Source organism: Plecotus auritus (assembly GCF_963455305.1).
Source record: "Plecotus auritus genome assembly, chromosome: 1".
Classification (NCBI taxonomy): Eukaryota; Metazoa; Chordata; class Mammalia; order Chiroptera; family Vespertilionidae; genus Plecotus; species Plecotus auritus.
The window spans coordinates 26,462,160-26,484,537 of NC_137770.1; the positions used below are offsets into that span (position 1 = coordinate 26,462,160).

At 50.3% G+C, this 22,378-nt stretch overlaps 1 protein-coding gene across 2 annotated transcripts; it reads left to right on the top strand.

Moving 5' to 3' along the window:
• Nucleotides 1-985: 985 nt before the first annotated feature.
• SYNDIG1L (synapse differentiation inducing 1 like) lies at nt 986-20,555 on the top strand. 2 transcript variants are annotated; one of them, XM_080672890.1, is made up of 4 exons: nt 986-1,382; nt 16,960-17,456; nt 18,421-18,561; nt 18,721-20,555. In XM_080672890.1, exons 2-4 carry the CDS (start codon nt 17,022-17,024, stop codon nt 18,877-18,879), a joined length of 735 nt encoding a protein of 244 aa, XP_080529016.1. In that variant the 5' UTR covers nt 986-1,382; nt 16,960-17,021; the 3' UTR covers nt 18,880-20,555. The 2 variants fall into 2 exon arrangements, with proteins under 2 accessions (XP_080529016.1, XP_080529017.1); XM_080672891.1 differs by having other exon boundaries at nt 16,963-17,456; nt 18,721-20,554.
• Nucleotides 20,556-22,378: the final 1,823 nt, after the last annotated feature.

Genomic DNA, 22,378 nt, shown 5'->3' on the forward strand with positions numbered 1-22,378 from the left:
GCTTCACCCTGCTTCAGGCTCCAAGGTTTACTTTTTGGCCCATGTTTACCTTCAGAAAACAAAAATACTCTCCCCTCCCAATCTCCTGGTACTGTGGTGAGACTCAAGACCTTGTGGAGAGCTTGAAAAATAGCCTCGTCCATTCATGACCCTCAAGATGAGGGTGTCCCCAAGCTACAAAAAGAAAACTGAAGTGAGGGGGTGAAAAAGAGCAGCCCAGTGGGGGAGACAGAGCAGCCGGAAGCCCTGGGCTCAGGGCTCAGATCTCGCTCTGGGAGAACTGAGGGGAATGCTCACCCACTGAGGGCCTAGTTGGAGCCAATGTGTCACACATGTCATCTCGCTTTGTCCTCATGTGACTCCTATGAGGTGGCTACAGCTCCCCCATTTTGCTAATGAGAAACCTGAGGCTTTGAGAGGTTAAGTAATTTGCTCAAGATTATACAGTTAGTAAGTGGGAGACCAGGATTAAAATTGAGGTCTATGGTCTTTAAAGCCCATACATTTCCCAGCACAGTACTGTTCTCACCACATGAAGAGATTTAATCTATGAGCCCAGCGTCTTTATGAGTAAAATGGGGGTGGGGGGCGGATTGTATTGCCTCTTAGAGTTGTTGCCTCTTAGAGTTGTTTAAAAATTAAATGAGATTATATTGCTTAAAAACATAAAATCCTGCGTGGTGTCTGATAAATAGTAGGCGCTCAATAAATGATTTTTATTTGCTTGTTTTTCTCTTTAGGGCATATTAATATTAAATCTCAGGGCTTGGGCGCCTAGGAGCTCCAAAAATGCTTCAAGAAGCGGGAGGATCACACATCGCTTCTGCGGGAGCACGAGAGCAGGGTGGGAAGAAGGGCTGGGAGAGAGGACTCGGCTCCAGAAGCCAGAGACGCCCGTTGCTGCCTCTCGCCTCCTCTGGGCTCCCCGGGCTTCCCGCTCCGCCCCGCCCCGCCCCGGAGCTGGGTCCGGAGCGCCCTGGTGGGCTGATTCAGGAGCGTGGAAGGGAGCACGAAGCACGGAGGCGAGAGGGAGGCAGCGGCGGCGGCGGGAGGCGGGGAAGAGAGGGGACCCTCCTGGCTGTTCTCCCAAGTCAGCGCGGAGCCGCCTCGGGCCGGGCTAAGGGCTGCGCGGCAGCGGCAGGGCCGGGCCAGGATGCGGGGCTCCCGGGACCACGCGGGGCGGGGCGGACGGCAGCGGCTGGCAGAAGGCGGGAGCTGTCCGTGGTTCTGAAGCGGCGGCAGTGGCAGCGACCCGGGGCCCGGAGCAGAGGTGCCCTCCTGGGAGTTCCACCGCAGCCACGAGGAGAGAGCGCTGTCGCTCACCGGCCCATGCCGGGCCCCCGAGCCCCGCGAAGGAGGCGGGACCGTCCTCGGCAGGACAGGTAAGAGGCCGTCTGGGGGCGCATCGGGAGCGCAGAGCTAGGCGCTGAACCAGGATTGAGCTGGGGCCCTTCTCAGGGATGCGGGCTCTGCCAGAGATCACACTAAGTCCATGCCTTCCTCTCACCCTACAGGGTGAGAGGGGCCTGAGGGACTGGGGCTCAGGCAGGCACCTGGGTACCCTGACCCCACACCACCAGGCCTTGACCCCAGCCTCACGCAGCTCTGAGACACCCTGCCCCCCAAGAAATGCTCATGAGTCTCCAGACTCCTGGTGTCTCAGTCCCCACCAGGGCTCTGCGACACTAGGGAAATCTGAACCAGCTTCACTAGCTTCCCTCTCCTCCCCCAACCCTGCTCGTTAGGGGGACTGCCTCAAGATTTCTTTGCCCTGGAATGACCCTTGGGCCAAGGGATGGGCTAGGCCCCTCAGGACCTATTAACCCATTTCTCCATGGAAGGAAGGAGGTACCAGAAGATACCTTAATTTTATCCTGTGGCCCTCTTGACTCTCATGGAAAGAGACTGGTTTTGCATCACACAGCTTGGTGCATGAGGGCAAAGAGTGGGAGATCCTGCGTCCTGTTGTCTATTACGTGGCTAATGCTGGTGACCCTAGACAGAATCTCTATTTGGAGTCCTTCCTCTTTTGGCAAGAGTGAGCTGAATGAGATCATTCAGGCCTGCAAAGTGCTTCCAGGTCTTCAGAGCAGAGTTCTCTGCGTGCCAGAATGTAGCAATCAAAATAAAACTGCGTAGAGGAAGACTGGCCTATCACTGTGGCTGACCACTGCTTTATCCCCATCCTCTTATCCCAGCACAACTTCCCCACCCACAGTGGTAGAAGGAGCACTGGACTAGGAGTTCCTGGCTAGATGCTGGCATCTACTGGCTTTTGGCCAATTATCTGAGCTCTCTGAACCTCAGTTTCCTCATCCCTAAAGTAGGGATAACACAGCTGCTCTGCTCCCCTCAGAGAACTGCCTTGAGACTCAATGAAACAATGTACCTGATTGAAGGCTTGTCGACTGTACATTGCCATATTAGTGTGAGCTGTTATCCCTCTTCCTACCCACCAGCCAGACCTGCTGTCAGTGGCCTGTGCACTGTCACCCTTACCCCCTTTCCTCCCAGCCTGGCTATGGCTCCCTTTGTCCTTGGCCTCCCTGAGGTCCCAGAGTCAGTGAAACCCAACTTATAAAACTTGAGAAGGTAAAAGGGTTCCCTCCTTGTCTACTCTTCCATCATCACCTATAAAGACGATATAGGGTGAGAGTCTGACTCACAGTTTTTATTTTTTTCCCAAAAAAATCACAGATCTAGGGAAACAGCTCCTTGAAGGCAAGGATTATGTTGTTTTCATCTCTTTGCCTCCTTCAACACCCCACCTCCCCCATAGCTCCTGAAAGATGGCAAAGACTCAGTAATTGGGTGTAAAATGCAAGAGCGAAGTGTTAACATATCTCAGAAGAAAAACATTTGACTGGAAGTCAGGAGCCCTGTGTTCTGATCCCAGATCTGCCAATGACTGTCTCAGGCTGTCCCTTCCCTTCTGTAAGCTTTAGTTTTCACTTCAGTAAGAGAAGGCTGAACTCGATGAGTTTTAAGACTATGAGTTCTAATGTTCTGTGGGGCAATCTGAGGGCTATTCCGAGCCCACAAATCCCTAAGTTCTCCTTGAACACAGGATACCAGCTCCACAAACCTGATCTGAAGAGTATGTTAATGTCCTTTCAGTGAAGAACTGGATTTTATGAATGCAGAGGAATGAAGAAATAAGAACTTAGGAAAAGATATTTATAGTTTTAGTGTTTTCTTAAGATCCCCTACTCTTCCTTATTTTCCGGGGAAAGCCAGGAATGTGTGCAGAGTTGCTGAGCTGGGAGGGCTGCTGCCTCCAGGCCAAAAGGCTAGGAAATCACTCCCCCCGCCCCAACATCCTCTGTGAGTAGCCAATGGCCAGGGACCCTGTCCTTGGCCATCTCCTCCCAGGGATCCTGCCTGGTTGGGATCCCCCACTTAAGAAGGCTGAAGGAGGGGACAGTCAGGAAAGATCCATCCCTGGGGAGAACACTTTTTAATATAAGAACAAAATGAGCTTCTCTGACAATAATTTTCCTCAACTGTGGCAGGCCTGGCTGATGTGCAGAAAAACCTCAGCTAATTGGCACTTGGGTAGGGCTGAGTAGGCCATGCCAGTGACCTCCCCTACTTACCCACCACCGCCCCCTCCCCCCATGTCAGCACTTTCTGGCTCCCAGCTGCCGGTGCAGCACTGGCAAGAATCAGCTCCTCGGAGTTAATGGACAGTCACTAACCTTTATAACAAAGTGACAGCAGCAGCGGCAGCAGCAACCATGGAGAGGGGCTTTATTTTCTGCAAGATTGGTCTGTGGGGGTGCTGGCCTGCTGCTGGGGATAGAACCATGCACCACCCCTCCTTCTACAGCTGTCTGGGTGGACTCTCCAGCCCCAGAGCTGTCAGGGTTCAGGGCATCGCTGATCACCAGGCAGACACATCTGGCTTCTCTGCCAGCAGGGAAAAGCTACCACTGGCTACTTCTTGTGTTCCCCTCCCTCTGCAAGGCTTCAAAGGGAAGAAGGGAGTCAACGCAGGCACCTGATTGGGTGATCTTGGTTATCTGGGGCTGGGGGCAAGAGAGGTCTGAAGAAGAGGAAGAGATGAATGTCATTAAGAAATGAAGTGATGAATGTCATTAAGAAATGAAGTGTGTGTGTGCGCGTGTGTGTAAGAGAGAGATGGAAACATTGAAATACACATAATACACATATGCAGGCCCCTTCCCCTGGGTGGCGCACACAAAATAGTAAGAGAATATCTGGAGATACCTGCACATCATTCATTACCTTTAGATTCAAAGACCAATTCATTTGTACATCCCAGAGGGACTTGCAGCCCCAAAGTACACCACTCCAGGGAGGAAGAAGTGGAAGCAGCAGCCTGCACTTTGGGAAGAAGAAACATTTCAGTTCCTTAAACCTTGGGTATTGTCCAACCCCATTCCCTTCTCAGGGGCTTGGTAGGCTTTCTGCCTGGAGCGAAGTCCCTTCTGCTACTAGCCAGGGGGCCATGAAAACTGATCTCATCCCTGCTCTTTCTATCCAGGTTCTCTCTTCTCCTGTCTCCTCCCTTATTCTCTCTTCTTTCTCCTCCCTGCAGCTGCCACCCCCACCCCCCACCCCAAGCAAATCAAGCCAGGGCGTGAGGGCCCCATGCTCTACCTCCCCATTATGTGTGCTATCTTCTGCCATCAGATGCTCTGTTTGCTGTAAGTGGTTGGGAATGAGCTGCTTCAGTAGAGACAGGTTGTTTCAGTGAGAATAAAGATTTAATTTCTGCCTGCAAATGGACTAATTTGAGTAGTGGTGCCACCACCTCAATCCTCCCAGCAATTTTCACCCTTGTCAGCCACATTCCCATCCCCCAGGCAGATGGATTATGCTCTGAGAGAGAGGCCAGTCCAGCTCATGGGAACACAGGTGGCAGTGGATAGAAAACAGGGTAGACTTTTGTTCTCTGTAAGACAGCGCCTTAGAAGACTTGGGAGCTGAGAAGTGTTCAGCTGCCTTTCCCTTTCCTGGGTTCCCTCCTCAGCCCTCTTCTCTCCCTTCCTTGCTCTTCTCTTCTCCTCCCTCTCCATAGGTCCTTCAATAATTCTCAAATCTCTCTCCAGCCCTGACCACTACGCAGGGCTTCAACTTTATACATTTAATTGCCACTTGGAGTTTCTACCCTAGTAACCCAAAGACACTTCAAGACCAAACTCATCCACTTCTCTTTCTCATCTTTCTTTTGCGCGCGCGTGCGTGTGTGTGTGTGTGTATGTGTGTGTGTGTGTGTGTGTGTGTGTTTCATTTTTCCAGCTCAGTACTTGGTGAGCCTTTTCAATGTAAGTATTCTTTTTTCTTTCAGCTCAGGAAACACTTTCTGCTTCTGTTCTTTTTTTAATCCTCACCCGAGGATATTTTTTCCATTGATTTTTAGAGAGCGGAAGGGAGAGAGGGGAAGAGAGAGACATTGAGAGACAGAAAGGCGGAGAAACATCGATGTGAGAGAGACACATCAATTGGTTGCCTCCCGCATACACCTGGATCGTGGCCCCCAGGTATGTGCCTGAACCCACGACCCTTCAGTGTGCAGGCAGGCACTAAAACCACTCAGCACACTGGGCTCTGCTTTTGTTCTTTTAATTATTATTTCCCTACAGTCTTTCTGAAATGCCTACTAGATTGATTCAGAACTCTGGGGCTCTCATCCTTATCTCTTAACTTTATTTCACCTGCGTCATCTTTTTGCTCCATACCTTGGGGAAGTTTATTAACTTTTTCTTTTACATTAAAAAGTTAGTCTTGCCTGGCCGGTTTGGCTCAGTAGATAGAGCGTTGGCCTGCGGACTGAAAGGTCCCGGGTTCGATTCTGGTCAAGGGCATGTACCTTGGTTGTGGACACATCCCCAGTAGATGGTGTGCAGGAGGCAGCTGATCGATGTTTCTCTGTCATCGATGTTTCTTACTCTCTATCCCTCTCCCTTCCTCTCTGTAAAAAATCAATAAAATACATGTTTTTTTTAAAAAAAGTTAGTCTTGCCCTGGCTGGGTGGCTCAGTTGGTTGGAGCATTGTCCCATGCACCAGAAAGATTGCAAGTTCTATTCCGATCAGGGCACATACCTAGGTCATGGGTTTGATCCATGCATAGGGGTGTATATGGGAGGCAACCTATCAATGTTTTTCTCTCTCTGTCTCCCCCTTCCTCTCTTATTAAAAATCAATAAAAACATATTCTCAGGTGAGGACTAAAAAAAAAGTTAGTCTTTAACTGTGTTTATTCTATTGCCAACTCTCTCCATTAAATTTTTTAAAATTTAGACAATTATTTTCAATTTTCCAAATTCTTTCATGTTCTTTGCTCCTTTTTCATAGCAGCCTATTCTTGTTTTATGGATGCAACATCCTCTTATATATCTGTGAGATTATGAATTCAAAAAATTATAAAGGTCTTTTCTATAATTTGGATGTTTTGATCTTATGTCAATTGTTCTGTTTATTTGGTCCTTTTCTCTTCATGTATTCATTATTGCTCATTGTCCATGCAGACTTATGAATGAAGGGAGGTGTTGACCATGCAGACTTATGAATGAAGGGAGGTGTTGACCATGCAGACTTATGAATGAAGGGAGGTGTTGACCATGCAGACTTATGAATGAAGGGAGGTGTTGACCATGCAGACTTATGAATGAAGGGAGGTGTTGACTAGCACAGGTAGCTGGTGTGGATTTCCTTGGAAGTTAGGTACAAGAAGGCAGCCTGGGCCTGGCTGGCACGGCTCAGGGGTTGAATGTCAACCTATGAACCAGGAGGTCATGGTTTGATTCCTGGTCAGGGCACATGCCCGGGTTGCGGCTCGATCCCCAGCGCGGCCATAGATCAGGTTCAGGTCCTTGTCCTCTCCTGCCTCCATTTTTACAATCGTCTCTTTACAGGACTCCTAGCCTCCCTGCCGAAGAAATCCACACCAGCCACCTGTGCTAGTCAACACCTTCCTTCATTCATAAGTTTGCATGGGCATCGAGGAATAACGAATACATGAAAATAAAAGAAAAGGCCGACACTCAGCCACTGAGCAACACCAGCCGGGCCTAGGTTGCCTTTGTTTTCCTAACAGGCCTCTCCCTTGAAGGGGAATTGTTCTTACCTCTGGGGTTTGAGGCTGCAGATTTCTTTACCAAGGAATTTCATTTGCTCTGTATCTCCCAGAAATTCCTCAGTGTTTTTGGTTCACTGATATCATTCTTTTCTCTTTCCTAATTTTGTTATGATTTTATTCTTTAAAAAAAGAAAGCCCTGACATTTTAATAGAACCTTAAGAAGGAGAAGAGAGGGTCGTTTGTGCTCAGGCTGCCTTCTTTATTAAAAAATATTTTTTTTATTGACTTCAGAGAGGAAAGGAGAAGGAGAGAGAGAAACATCAATGATGAGAGAGAATCATTGATTTGCTGCCTCCTGCCTGCCCCCTACTGGGGATCGAGCCCACAGTCCGGGCATGTGGCCCCACCAGTAATCAAACTGTGACCTCCTGGTTCATAGGTCAACGTTCAACCATTGAGCCACACTGGCCGGGCCCAGGCTGCCTTCTTTTTTTTTTTTTTTTTTTTTAAATATATTTTATTGATATTTTACAGAGAGAAAGGGAGAGGAATAGAGAGCTAGAAACATCGATGAGAGAGAAACATCTATCAGCTGCCTCCTGCACACCTCCCACTGGGGATGTGCCCGCAACCAAGGTACATGCCCTTAACCGGAATCGAACCCGGGACCCTTCAGTCCACAGGCCGACGCTCTATCCACTGAGCCAAACCGGTTTCGGCCCAGGCTGCCTTCTTGAACCAGCAGTCTCCCCTTGGAATTTCTGTCTCATCTGGTGGCATCACCTTCTACTTAGCTGACAAAGTCAGAAAGCCGGGAGTCATTCTTGGCTCCTTCCCCTCCCTCACTTCTAGTTAACCACAAAGTTCTATTTATTTAGCCTCCTAACTACTCCTCAGGTATGACTCTTCATCTCCATCCATTTTGTCATAGATCAGGTTCAGGTCCTTATCCTCTCCTGCCTCCATTTTTACAGTAGTCTCTTTACAGGACTCCTAGCCTCCCTTTTCATTCACCTCTAACCCTTTCTATCCACTGCTGCTACCAGAGTGCTCTGAAACACAGGTGCAACCATACCACTCCCTTGCTACAACTATCATTGGCTCCCCACTATCCACAGGGAAAAAACTCCGTATGGAGTAGAAGACCCTCCCCCTTCTCCTGCCTCATTCCATCAATACCAAGCCACCCTGGCCTCTCCTTCATACCAGTAGCCCATGCTTCTGTGCTGTTTCCTCTGCTAGAAATGCCCTTCCCTCGTTGTCTCACCTAGATGACTCATCTTCTTTCTTCAAGACTCACTTCAGATGTCACCTGCTCTGAAAGCCTCTTCATAGTTCCCATCATCGCCTCCACTCCCATCCCAGGATAGGAGTCCCTTATCGGCGTCCCATAGCTCTCTGTGTACTGCTAACACACTGACTCCATTGTATTGAAATTTTGTATTTACTAGTCTGTATTCCCCACCCCTCCTCAGAGCAGGTACCACTTCTTGTTTATTTTTGCATCCCTAGTAACTGCTCAAGAAATGTTTGTTGTGTAGAACAAAAAGTGCCCTGGCCAGATGTGCTCCATCCATCCCAGATCCTGGAAAGTACTTTCTTATGAGGGAGGCTCAGCATACCTAGCTCACTCATTCACTCATGAGATCAACTGTTTAAGTACCCACTCTACGCCCGACAAGGGGCTGCAAGGATGAGGAAGACAGAGGCAATCCCCACCCTCTTGACGCTCACAGTCTGGTAAGGGAGAAAGATGCTAATCAGTGAGTCACACATATATAAGTAGAGGCTGTGATAAGCTCTCTGAGAGGAAGAGCTGGAGCCTGGAGAGCAGAGAAGCAGAGCACTTAAATCTAGACTGAGGAGATAGGGACACCCTCCCTGAAGAAGTGACTTTTGAGCCGGGAGCTGAAGTATTCTGATGTGAGTAGAGACAATACTTCTGAGAAACACAGCTATAAAGTGAAGGAGGGAGAGGAGACAGGAGCTGAGGGAACTGGCACTGAGGAAGGATGTTCCAGTTATCTGTTGCTGCCTGACTGCCCCAGAACTTAGCAGCTAAAACAAAAGACATCTTATTATACCTCAGGACCTCAGGGGTCAGAAATCCATGTAGGGTTGAGCTGTGTGATTATTCTCTCCCTGTGGCACGCAATGAAGAGGTCACCCAGTGGTATTCAGCGGACAGATGGGCTGGTTCAGAGAGTCCAAGATGGCTTCACTCTCGCATCTGGCATCTCAAGGATGACTGTAAGGCTGGGCTCAGCAGGATCCATTGACAGGAGGATCCACACACACAGCCTCTCCAGCATGGCGGCCTCAGAGTAGTCCAACTACGTACAGGCAGCTCAGGGTTCCAAAAGCGGTGAAAGATGCATGACCTCGTGTCACCTGCTTTGGAGTCACACAGCATCACTTCTGCTGTGCTCTGGGTGGGGGGTTGAAGCGGTCACACCCACTCAGATTAGAGAGGAGGGACCTAGGCCCCCACTTCTCAATGGGAGTAATGTCAAAGTATTTACAGCCAGGTTTTTGTTTGTTTGTTTTTAATATATTTTTATTGATTTCAGAGAGGAAGGAAGAGGGTGAGAGAGATAGAAACATCAATGATGAGAGAGAATCATTGATCATCTGCCTCCTGCATGCCCCTTACTGGGGATCGAGCCCACAACCCAGGCATGTGCCCTTGACCGGAATCGAACCTGGGGCCCTTGAGTCCGCAGGCCAACGTTCTATCCACTGAGCCAAACCAGCTAGAGCTACAGCCAGATTTTACAACCACTGCAGTTGATTTATTTTCTAGCAAGGAAGAAAACAATATGTTTAAGTGCTTGTTAAGAAGGATCGGGAGTTAGGAGCTGTTGAAGACAGAGGAGAAAGCAAGGATAATTAATTACTTTAGCTTTCCAAGACAAACTGAAGCAAAGAGAGCCAAGTTCCCCATTTTCCCTTGACTCTGACTCCCCTTCCTCCCCTTCTTTGCCCCTGACTTTCTCTCTTTACTGCCAGGTGCAGGAAGCTACAGCCATGACCCCCAGCTATCTTGGTGGCTTTCTTGCTTATAGGCCAGAAATCATCAAATCCAGTCCCAAGCCATTACAAACAGCCACCATAGCCACACTTCACAGCTTGTACAACAGCTTCCATAGTATCTGACTTGAAGGTAGTCTAGCGCCTTTTGTTAAAGGTTTCACCTTTTCTCTGATTTTAATCATTTATATTTAATCTTCTGCCTTACTAGGAAGTGCTTGCTTTGATCTTTCAGTTTAGAGGCAATCTCTCCTGCTGTACTGAGAGATAGCAAGGTGAATAGTTCAGCTTTTCACAATGGCTCTGTATTTATATGAATCCAGACCTTAAGGTTATCTAGGCAGCCACCCCTGAGCTACTAAATCACACCAAATCTCTTAATCTTTTATTAAAGCTCCTTTGCCCCATTCCCTTCACTGAGGCCTCTGGTTTTAACCCATTCAGGTTCAGATCCACACAATTTATCCTGACCTTCTATACACAGGTAGGCTCTGAAAGGCATAGTAATGAAAGGCTAGGCTTTGGACTCAATTAAACTTGGGTTCACATCCAGTCGGTCACTGTTTAATCCTGGGCAAGTTACTTAACTTTTCTGAGTGCCAGTTTCTTTATCTGAAAAATGGGAAATAATAATAGCTAGCTTCATGCAGTAAATAGTTTCTAATTATAATTTTATAGGGTTCTGATAAGGGCGGGCCCCACCCCAAGGATATGACCCAACACCTAGTTATACATCACACTATCCCTTCGGCCTTCTTAAAAAATAGTGTTCATGATGCCTCTTCCCAGGTATTGTGTGTAACCAGCAACTCCAGGCCCCATCCTGCAGCTAACCTGGAGAACTCAATGCTGTTCAGGCCAGCATGAGCTCAGGTCAGGCAGACCTGGGTCAAATGGGGCTCCGCCATGCTCCAGCTCTGTGATCTCAGAAAGCCTATTTAAACCGTTCTGAGCTGCACTTCCCCCACATGAGACAGAGAAAAGATTAAATGAGATACTGCATTTGAAGCACTTGGCCTGGTGTTCAGAACCAAGCAAACACTCAGTGGATGGTATCTGACCTCTACTGGCACTAAGCACAGTGACTCTGCAGTCGTATTTCCAGGGGTCACGTCCAGCTCACCACTCACCAGCTGGGTGCCTGAGGGCTCCTTTAACTTTCTTATGCCTTTGAGTCTTAATCTGTAAAATGGAGATAAGGATGGCACAGACTTCATAGAGCTACTGTAAGAATTAAATGAGATGATAGATAGCATTTAGAATGGTGCCTGGAACATAGTAAGAACTTGATAAGTATGAGGTGTTGGTATCATTATTTTATTCTTTTTCCTTGAACTTCTTTGTATTTTCATATTTAAGGTGCATTGCTATAAGCAGCATGTAGTTGGATTTTGTTATTTTAAAAATCCAGCCCAGTCAAAGGGGTCTGGTTGGTTGAGCATCCTTCTGTGCACTGAACAGCTGCCGGTTTGATCCCCAGTCTGGGCACATTCCTGGGTTTCAGGTTTGATCCCCAGTCAGATCACATATGGAAGGCAACCAATTGATGTTTCTCTCACATCCATGTTTCTCTCTTTCTTCCTCTCTCTCTAAAAAATCAATAAAAAACATATACTCGGATTTAAAAATAATAAAATATAAATAAACAAACAAATAAATGGCAAAAAAATCCATTTTTGACATGCAATAATAAAAATCATTAATTTTAAGTATGCAATTCAGTGAGTTCTGTGAAATACAGTCATGTAACCACTACCACAATCAATCAAGGTATAGAACAGCCCCTACATTAAAAAAGTCCTCATGCCCCTCCCCCAACTCCTGGCTCTTAGCAACCACTCATCTGCTTTCTGTCGCTCTAGTTTTGCCTCTCAAATTCCATATAAATGGATTAATACACTATGTGACTATCCTTGTCTTTTTATGGGCAATTTTATTTCGTTCACATTCAATGTAATTGTTGATATAATCGGGTGTAAGTTTAACATCTTACTATTTGTTTTCTATTTGTCTCACCTGTTCTACATCCCCTTTTCTATCTTGTCTCATTTTGGATAGTCAAGTATTTTTATTATTTCATGTTCCCCATCTATTAGCTTACAGGTTACACATGTCTTCACTATTTTTTTCAGTAGATTATCAGAGCAGTGGTTCTTAAAGCGTGGTCCCCGGACCCGCAGCGCCAGGAGCACCGGGAACTTGTTACAGATGTGCATGCCCAGGCCCATCTGGAAGCATACACGGTGAGGGTGGAAGCCAGCAGTCTGGGTTTAAGGAGTCCACAGGTGGTGTTGGTACACACTAAAGTGAGAACCACTGCCCTGAGACAACGTTGGCTTCTGGAAGGCAGCCAGGCTGTGTGCAGGTCACCTTACTCCGAGGGACGGAGCTGATTCAAGGCCTGCTTTCTGGTTTGCTCCTACCAGAAAGAGGGGTAGCCTAAAGAGGTTGAAAACTGGCACTGTTTTCTGGGTCCCCTCCTCCTTCAGTGTTTTCTCCCCAGCCTCTGATGCCGCTAGAAGAAGGGGAAAGTGGTGCCAAGGGCCAGGCTCACCTCTCTGTGTTTCTTTTTCCTCTGGGAGCCTGCAATCCTGACTCCTCAAATCCTTGCTCCCTTGGGTGATTCTTCGATGCCCTCATATTTTCCCTGGCTTTTCTAGCTATTATTGGCAGGTATTGTGTGACCTGAGTTTGTCTGCCACAGCTAGAAGAGGAAGCACCCATCCTATTTTTATTCTCCCACTAGAATTATTGAGTCAAAATGAGTGTCTAGCACATGCAAAAAGCTCAGTAAGTGTTGTTATTATTATTCTTCTCCCAATAGAATCCCAGGGTCATATTGAGCCGAGCTGTTAAAAATCAACACTTTCTACCCCATCTATACATTTTATAGATCAGCAAACTGATGTTACACTATATTATGATTAGACTCAGGTGCAATCAGACTCCAGTGGGACGCTGTAATTGGATGCTAGTAGACTCCTGGATGGTTTCCTGCCTCTGGTCTGAGAGGTGGCAGTGTGCTCTCCCTCCCCAAATCAGGGACTGGAAAACCTTAGCTCAGCTCAGTTCTCAGCTGAAAAGAAAACAAGCCAGAGCCATCTTCTTTCCCTCTCCTCCTGTGGGGCCCAGACAGCTAGGCTCAAACGCACAATTTGGAGCAATCTGCTTAGCTTCAGAATCCCAGACATTTCATGTCTGTTGTCTGGACATGTGTGCACTTACACACACACACACACACACATTCTCACACAGGCATGCTCACCAGGCCGTAAGCAGGCACACAATACTGCACACACAGTCCAAGGGAGCCCAGGCAGCAGAGGTGGAGATGAAAACTGGTCACTTACCCCAGAGAGCAGGGAGAAACAGCCACAAGCAACAGGTCAAGAGGTCAGGCCAGGCCAAGGACAGAGAAGGCTGCCCTGGGGACCTGCCACCTCCTCCATCTGGCCAGAGCTCAGTGCTGGGTCCCTGGGATCAGCTCAGTGAACCCTTGTAGCCCTAGCAGGTTATGGGGAGAACATGACCTGTTAGAGAACTGTGATCCTTGACTGCCACTATGAGCAGGTGCTACAGCCCCTAGCTTGGATGCTTTATAGAAGTGGAGGGGTGTGTGTGTGTGTGTGTGTGTGTGTGTGTGTGTATACCTATCTGTGTGTCAGGGTAGGCTTTGATGCTGTGCTCAGACCTCTAAACCCAGAAGAAACGCTCTAGCCTAGGGAAGTTTTAAACCGATTTTAGATAATTTGGTTCAGAAAAAAATCTATGCACTTAATTTGTTCTGGTTTAAAAGCAGTACATGCTCGTTGTAAAAAGGAGATGTGGAACACCGGAAAACCATGGTGTAAAAAAGAAAATGGAAAAAACACCCGTGCTGTCACCCTGGAGGTAATCGCTGTTGACACTTGGCTGGAGTTGAAATTATGTGCACATACCATTCTTTCCTGCCTTCTCACTGAATCTGCAGTGAGCATTGTCTCCTGCCATTCCTCTTTGTAAACCTGTTGGAAGGTCTTGTACCACCTCGTATTGGACCATAATTTATTTAACTCATCCCTGACTGTTGGACACTCAGGTGGCTTTCAGTTTGTTCCTGTTGTGGAAAACCCAGGATCGTGCATCTTTCTACAATGAACTGCTGAGAAGCCTTGCCTAATGGCACAGTCCAGGAAAGGCTGGGTTCCAGAAGCTTAGCTGGGTGTACTTTGACCAAAAGAGGTGGTTGGCCAAAGCAGGAGGATGAACTGGAACCCAGCTGCCCCTGCCTGCCCTGGACAAGTGCCCTGCAAATGCCCTCACAGTCTCCAGAGCCCCAGGGCCTCATTCCTGGCCACAAGCATCCTTCTTTTCCTTCTGGGGGGTTGGACAGGTGACTTACCCTGTTGAAGCAGGGCAGAGGGCAAGGGTGAGTTAGATGCATTCATCTGCTCTGAGGACCCTGGGACTGGTACTCCCTGCCCCACCCCTGCTGAAAGGCCCTCCATACCTCTGCCCACATGAATGGCAACAAGGACCTTCAAGGCTATACATAGAGGCGGGTAAATTAAGACCAGCTGGTGGAGAGGCTGGGGGACCTTTGAGAACCATGTCCTACAATCCCAGAGGGTGGGAAAGATGAGGGGCAGGCGGGGCTGGGACTAAGGCAGCCCAGGGAGAGTTGGGAAGCCCGAAGGTCCACCTGGCGAGTAGATGTCTTGCCTTTCCTTTGCCTCCCTCATCCTGTTCTGAGGGGCCATGGAGGGAAGGAGAGGACTCTGCACCTCACTGGGCTCTGAGCCTGCTCATCTACCCTGGACTCTTGAAAGGTGACAAAGAGCGGGGGCATTTCACTTCTGTGGGGCTCCTTGGGGCTATGGGATCATGAATGTTAGTGCCATCAGCAGCAGTGACCATTTAATTCAGCTCTTCTTATTACAGATGGGAAAACTGAGGTGCCCAGTCAAAATGTTAATGGGGGTGGTTCAGGAATGGAGCCCCAGTGTACCTGACTACCAAACACATGAGCCTTGTGGTCACATAACCTTCAACTCTGCATCCATGAGTCACAACTGCTGGAGGAGGGGAAGTTATGACAGGCTCAGAAGTTGCCCATGGGGGTCAAAAGAGACCACGCCTGCTTGGAATTTGCCCAGAGGAGCCCAGACACAAGACTAGCCCTGAAAGACCTCTGTCGTGGGCACTCCCAACTCCCCACCTGCAGGGAGGAGCCCTCCACACCGCTGTAGTCTGAGGGGCTCCCTGCATTGTTGACCTCTAGAGAGAAAGGAGGAGGAAGTAGCCAGGCCCCTGCACTGGTGAGCACTGGAGAGCAGTGACCTAAGCCCCACCCCCTCCCAAGCCTGTGTGCCCATCTCTGTGTGCGGAGAAGCTCCCGCCACAGCTGCTCTCAGCCCAAGTGTAACTTGCAGCTGGTTAATGCACCAACAAAGCCCCCAGGCACCTGGCAGCCCAATGTCTCCAGCACCATCTGTCCCCTTCCTGGATGAAGAGGTGGACACTTGGGCCACATGCTCGTCTTCGTGCGCCTCCAGGATTCTCTGTTAGAAAGGCCGCACCTCCCAGGGCTCAGAGCCTGAGGCATGGGCAGCCTCTTCCTGCTGCTTTGCCTCCAGGCAGGCCAAAGCTCACCCTCCTCCCGCGTAGCAGGCCAGCAGGGAGTCCAGTCCCCCATGGACACACTCTCAACACTTGGTCCCTCTCCTCCCCTCCCTCTGTCCCTTCCCCTGGGCATTGTTCCTGGGGCATGCATTGTCTTCAGGTTTCCCAAGAACCAGCTTTCTAGAATCTAGTCCTTTCTCTTGGGGCAGAAGTAGAAATGGCCCTTTGCCAGACTTAGAATTCTTTTTTTTTTTTCTTTTTTCTTTTTTTTTAGTTTTCTAAAAATATTTTTATTTATTTTTAGAGAGAAAGGAAGGGAAGGAGAGAGTGAAAGAGAAACCTTGACTGGTTGCCTCTTGCACACACCCTGAATGGGGGGGTCAAACCCACAACCTGGGTATGTGCCCTGACTGGGAATCGAATCCGCCACCTTTTGGTGTATGGGACAACACTTCAACCAACTCAGCCACATCAGCCAGGGCTTGTCCTTTTTTCTTTATCTCCCCATTGAGTCCCAGTTGTCTTCAGTTGACCAGAAGCCATGGCAAAGCCTCCTAGATGATGTACTAGCCAGCCCAGCCCTCTCCAAGCCACTCTCCACACATAAACATTGAAAGGCTTCAGGATCCAAATCTCATCCTATCATACCTGCCAAGACACATGAAGCCATCTTAGACTCCAACAGGACTGCATGCCCCACACCCATCTCACACGTCCCTCTGTACCTGAACCACACCTGCCTTCTCCCGGGCTCTCAGACCTACCTGCCATCCTTTATCTGGCCTCTGCATGAAATGTGTTCCCCTCCCCTCAGCTTGTCAACTTGTCCTCTTCCTTCAGATCTGTTTAAAAGCCTTCCTTGCACCTCTGTTCCCACACCCCCTGTTGTACTTCTTGGGGCAGCCGTCTTCTCTACCAGACTGTAAGCTCCGGGAAGAAAAGTGTGCATCCCTCTTCCTCTCCTCCCCACCTCTCTCACCATCATATCCCAGCATCTGTGTGTACAGCACCTGGCATAGAGCTGATGCTCACTAAATATGTGTTGAGTGGATACATGAACAAACCAATTCTATGAGGTAGATACAGCTGTTATCCCCAATTTGCAGATAAAGAAATGGAGAAGTTTCTGAAAAGTTGAGTAGCCAAGTCAAGGTACCACCTCTGGCCAGTGGTAAAGGCAGGGTCTGAGGCAAGTCAGACTGCAGAACCCGGGCTCTTAAGCCCTTCCAGTCCTGCATCCGGCGCCCTGGCCTCAGTGTCTGTCTGTCTTGTGCTCCCAGCAGGCTCTCTGAGGACTGCCCAGCTGGCCCAGATTTCCTTTCCTGGAACTGCCCCCAGAACCATGGAGAGTCTGAGTGAGCTGCAGAACCCGCTGCTGCCTCGGAGCCCCGCCCACCTCCACCGCCCCGCCCACCTCCACCGCCCCTACCCTTACCCTGAGGCCTCGCCCAGCTGGTCCTGCCAGGAGAAGCTCTACTCCTTCCTCCTAGGAGGAGCTGACCCTGCTCGCGCCCACCAGCTCCTGGACCCAGGGTCCCTGCAGCTGGCCGTGGAAGCCTGGTACAGGCCTAGCTGCCTCCTGGGGAGGGACAAGGTCAAGGAGCCCAGGGCAGGCAGCTGTGAGACCAGCTTCACAGAGAGCAGGGAGCCCCAGGCTGGGCCCACAGAGTGGTCCACAGAACCTGGCCAAGCAGAAGAGGATGTTGCCATCCAGACTGTGTCCTATGGGGTTCAAGAGGAGCTGCAGGGACAGGAGGACGACCAAGAGGAGGAGGAGGTGGGTACATGTATTTAAAACACAGATTCCCAGGGCCACCGCCAGGTGTTGAGATTAATTAGGCCTGGCTTGGGGTCACACCTCCCAGGGGCACTTTGACACAACTGCTACCCACACTTTGAGAAACACTAGCTTGGGTTGGCTATTTAATTTTTAAATAGCGTTTATTGTTCCTGTTTTCTTAATTATATAAGTAATATACAGTTAATGCAGAAAACCACTGGAAGATAACATTATTGTCGTGGGTGATCTTCTAGTCATTTTTTATTCATGTTTTTATCCCATCCTAGTCCCCGAGAGAGATCTTGCAGTGCCTAGTTTTTAACTTGATTTTTCTCTCTAAGCAACATATCTAGTGTTGCTCCACATAATGTAATCTCTTTACCAGGTGATTTTAAAGCAGTGGTTCTCAACCTTCCTAATGCCGCGACCCTTTAATACAGTGCCTCATGTTGTGGTGACCCCACAGGTTGAGAACCACTGCTGTAGAGCCTAAGACCATCGGAAAACACAGATATTTACATTACGATTCATTAACAATAGCAAAATTACAGTTATGAAGTAGCAACGAAAATAATTTTATGGTTGGGGGTCACCACAACATGAGGAACTGTATTAAAGGGTCGCGGCATTAGGAAGGTTGAGAACCACTGTTTTAAAGGGTTACATGGTATTCCATGGTAGATATTCCATCACTTCTTAAGTCAACCCCCTGATCGCTGGGCATTGTGATTGTTTTCAATCTTTCACAATTACTGTCCGGTGCCGAACATGCCTGTACATATGTACTTACATTCCTTCCTTGTGATAAAGTCCTAAAGATGGAATCAGTGGGTCATTGTTAAGGTTTTTTGGTAGAGAGCACCAAGCCCAACCTACACACTTCCATCGGAACGGAAGAGAACCACATCATTGCCGCTGGGCGATCCGGGGCCTGCTCACAAACCCGACTCGTGTTTTGCAGAGTGATGCAACCTCGACAGAGAGTGAGAGTGAAGACAACTTCATCACGCTGCCCCCCAGGGACCACCTGGGGCTCACCATCTTCTCCATGCTCTGCTGCTTCTGGCCACTGGGCATCGCCGCCTTCTACTTCTCCCAGGGGGTAAGAGCACGTGGGGCCCAGGCCTTGGACTCTGGCCACCTTCCTCCACTGCAGGGCTTGGCAGAAGCATATGCAGGAGGGGGCCAGGGGCCTGGTGGGCTGGGGCAGTTTGGCTGGGCATGGGGATGCCCCCTCTCATCAGCACGTCTCTCTCCCTAGACCAGCAAGGCCATCTCCAAGGGGGACTTCCGCCTGGCCAGCACCACCTCCCGCAGGGCCCTCTTCCTGGCCACACTCTCCATTGCCGTGGGGGCCGGTCTCTATGTGGCTGTGGTGGTGGCTCTGGCAGCTTACATGTCCCACAATGGCCATGGCTAGTGGCCGGTAGGGTCTAGCATCCTGACTCCCCTGCTCCGCCTGAGGGGGCAGCGGGGCTTGAGGCTGCAGACTCGCTGGAAAGCCCTGCCCCTGAAGACAAGTCATGAGGTGGCTTGTTTGGGGACGCCTCCCGGGCTGCAGCCTGCAGGGCTCAACCTTCACTTCCTCTTGCCCACTGCTCCTGGCCCCAGAGCAGGGCCGGGGCACCACTCTCCAGCCCGCGCTGTGTTGGGAAGCAGGAGAGGGTAGTGCTGCCCATCACACCAACCAGGCAGGCCCCACCTCTGGCTTGATGCCAGCTTGGAGCTCAGCCCATTCTGCCCACTCCCCAGAGTGTCTCTGTCCTCAGGCAGCCCACTACCCAACTCTGCCAACCTCTCCACAGAGAAAGAGCAGGAGGTGGCAGGGAGGGAAAGGGATGTCTGGCGGACAGGAGACCTGACCCAGTCCTTTCAGCTCATAGGAATCGCTACCCTGGGGACAGCCTGGGCTTCCCTAGTTTCACCATCTGGCCTCCTGATGCCCAAACCCAGCCAGCCAGGCGGGAAATACATGGAGACATAGGGGCCCCTTGCTCTTTCTGGTTCTGGATGGTGCTTATCCCTCCTGAGGGCTTGTGAGACACCATAGATTCTAGATGGGGGAGTCCCAGGCATGTAAATTCTGCACCAAGACCAGGTTCTTGGAGCTCCTCTGTGCAGGAACAAAAGGCAGATGTGATGACAGGGGTCCTGAAATATTGCCGGACCTCCTGGGGCTCTACACTCTGCCCCTGGTCCCTGCTCCCATCATCCTTTTCTGGACTCCTCCTGGGGAGGGGGAGGGGCGAGAGGGCACCATCCCAGGTAAATGGATAGAGAGTGCTATCAGCAGCCCACCAGCCACTGAGCTCAGGGCCTTGCATTCTATGGGAAACCAACGAGGAGAAGCCCCATTGAGTATAGTGAGTTCGATGAAGGAGTGACACAGGGCTGGCATGACTGAGCAGCCAGCAGGGATCAGGAAGGCTTCCTGGAGGAGGTGTCCCTTTGGCACGGTCTAGATTCTAGAAGGATGAGGAGAATCTATCTAAGGGATTTGCTTTCCCATCACCCTTAGTATTCATGGGCAGGGATGTGACAGGAGCCTCCCAAGGGGCGTTCTAAGCTCTTTGAATTGTGCCAGGAGCACGTGGGCTGGAACCAAATTGCAATCATTTCTGAGGGCTCCACCAACTCAGAGAAGAAGGTTGGGCCTGTCTCTCAAAGACCAATGCTATTTTCCCACTTCTGAATGCTGGAAGTCAGTGGTGGGCCCCTGAGCAGCCTTGGGGCTTCTTTGCTGATGCCCCCACTCAGAGTTGCTCTCGCACCCCAGCAACTAGGGATCATCCAGAATTTTAGAGACATACAGGCAGGCAGGAAGGCAGCACACTGGAAGGCAAGCCTGTCAGGGCTCAAGCTATAAGGCCTCCTTGTGCGTGATCTGGGGCCCTGGTCATTCCCGGGCCCCATCCAGAGCCTGGGACTGTGGATCCACCGCTGACCCACCTTGTCCCACCATCCACCCTCACCCCAGGGGTCACCCAGCCCTCCATTCCCTGCATCCCTTGAAGTCCCACAGGCCCAGGATCAGCAGTTTTAATGTCCCATATTGTGTATATTTATCCTTGTAATAAACATTTCTGTAACACCTGGTGCCTGCCTCCACTTTCGCCTGTGTCCCATCCTGCCCCACGCCTGTCTGCTGCTCCTGCCCCCGGCAGCCTTCCTGAGAGGACAGGCTCACATCTGGGCCTGACTCCTGCCCTCTGTGGGGGAGGAATGGTCATGGTGTACACTGGCTCCTGGGCCTCCCCTTCTGGATTGAGTTTCAGTTGCTCACAGCAGCAGTTTGCTTGAGAACATTGAGACTGCCTTCCTCTCCTGTCTTCCTCCTCACTCCCCTGTTGTGCTTCCTGGGGTCATCTCCCAGTAAACTACCTGCAATTGAATCTTTGTCTCTGGGTCAGCCTCTGTGGGACCCAAACCAAGACACATAAACTCATGTACACATATATTAGCATAGATGTGCACACGTGTGCACGTGCCTGCACATACATGCAGGCACAGGCGTGCAGTCATGCGCACACATGCGCACATACACACGGGGACACATGCACAAATACTGTGTGCACACATTCAGTGCGTGCATTTTCAAGGGGTGAAGAAGACGTGGTGACTGAGGCATCTTCCCAGGCCTGCCCGCTCTGCGGTCATCACATCACCATCCTGGCTGGGTCCCGGAATGGACAGTGGGCAGTGCACACTCCAGTCCAGGCCCTGCTCAGGTGGGCAGGCTGCCTCACAGCCAGGACAATTCCCGCCTCCTTCCCACCCCTTCAGAACTGGGCTCCAGGCCTCCCGAAAAGGGAGAAGCCAGTGATCTCCTATGTTCAACTTAGTCCTGCTACCTCCTCCTTTCCACCACCCCCTCATCCCTCACCCCCAGCTGCAAATTCAGGCTCTACGGGAGAAAATGGAACCAGAAACAAGCTTCTAGGGGCTTCTCTCCTGCAGCCCCTAGGAGGGGCCATCTGTTCAGTCCTGCAACACAGGCAGGGCCCCCTCCCCTGTCATGCTGAGGCCTACCTCTGGGCATGCCTGGGGCACTGGAGGCCTCCTGCCTCCCAGCTCTGCCTGTGCCTCACCGCCTGGGGCTCCTGGGAGGCACCAGGGCTTGCAGTTACTCCCCGCCCCCCTTGAGGCTGGCTCCTCTGGCTGGCAGAGAAGCTGGGGGGAGGAAGGGTCCCCCAGGTAAAGGTGCCCTTGATGAGTTGCAGTGCCAGCACATCTGTGCAAATATTACCAATTATTTTTCTCACTATAAACACCCAGCAGGAAGTCAGGGAAGCAACCAACCCAAACTGTTTAAAATAGAAACTGAAATTGCTGCACAGGGATGTCGGGGCAACCGGCAGAGCGGGGGCTCTGCACCAGGACTCCCCACCAGCTGCCCTTACATTGCACCTGCTCCAGCCCTGGCCGGCGTGGCTCAGGTGGCTGAGCAACGTCCCGTGCACCAAAAGGTCACGGTTTGATTGGTTTGATTCCCATCAGGGCACACGTCCAGGTTTCGGGTTTGGTCCTGGTCCAGGGTGTGTATGGGAGGCAACTGATTGATGTTTCTCTCTCCCATCAATGTTTCTCCCTCTCCCTCTCCCTTCCTCCCTCTCTGGAATCAATACAAAAACATATCTTTTAAAAATTGCACCTCCTCTGGTTTCCCCCACTCTGCAACCCCACCTCAACCTTCTCCTTCACTGGCAAGGTGGAAAGAGAGGGAAATTGGAGAGACATTTCCTGGGCTAGCCAGGCCTGAGCCCCAGCCAGAGGATAGGAAGGGGAAGTGCAGAGGCAGGGGTTGGTGGCCAAGTTGTCAAGGACGTGCATCCTAAACGTTGCAGCAGGAGGGAACCGGGGAGGTGATCCAGTCACAGTCACCCATGCTACAGATGAGACAACTGAGGCCCAGAGAGGGA

Excerpts from the sequence above, each read along its gene's own strand:
- SYNDIG1L (XM_080672890.1), top strand. The coding sequence starts at position 17,022 with ATGGAGAGTCTGAGTGAGCTGCAGAACCCGCTGCTGCCTCGGAGCCCC. Across the intron at positions 17,457-18,420 it reads ACGACCAAGAGGAGGAGGAG|AGTGATGCAACCTCGACAGA; the intron begins GTGGGTACATGT and ends CGTGTTTTGCAG. Across the intron at positions 18,562-18,720 it reads CCTTCTACTTCTCCCAGGGG|ACCAGCAAGGCCATCTCCAA; the intron begins GTAAGAGCACGT and ends CTCTCTCCCTAG.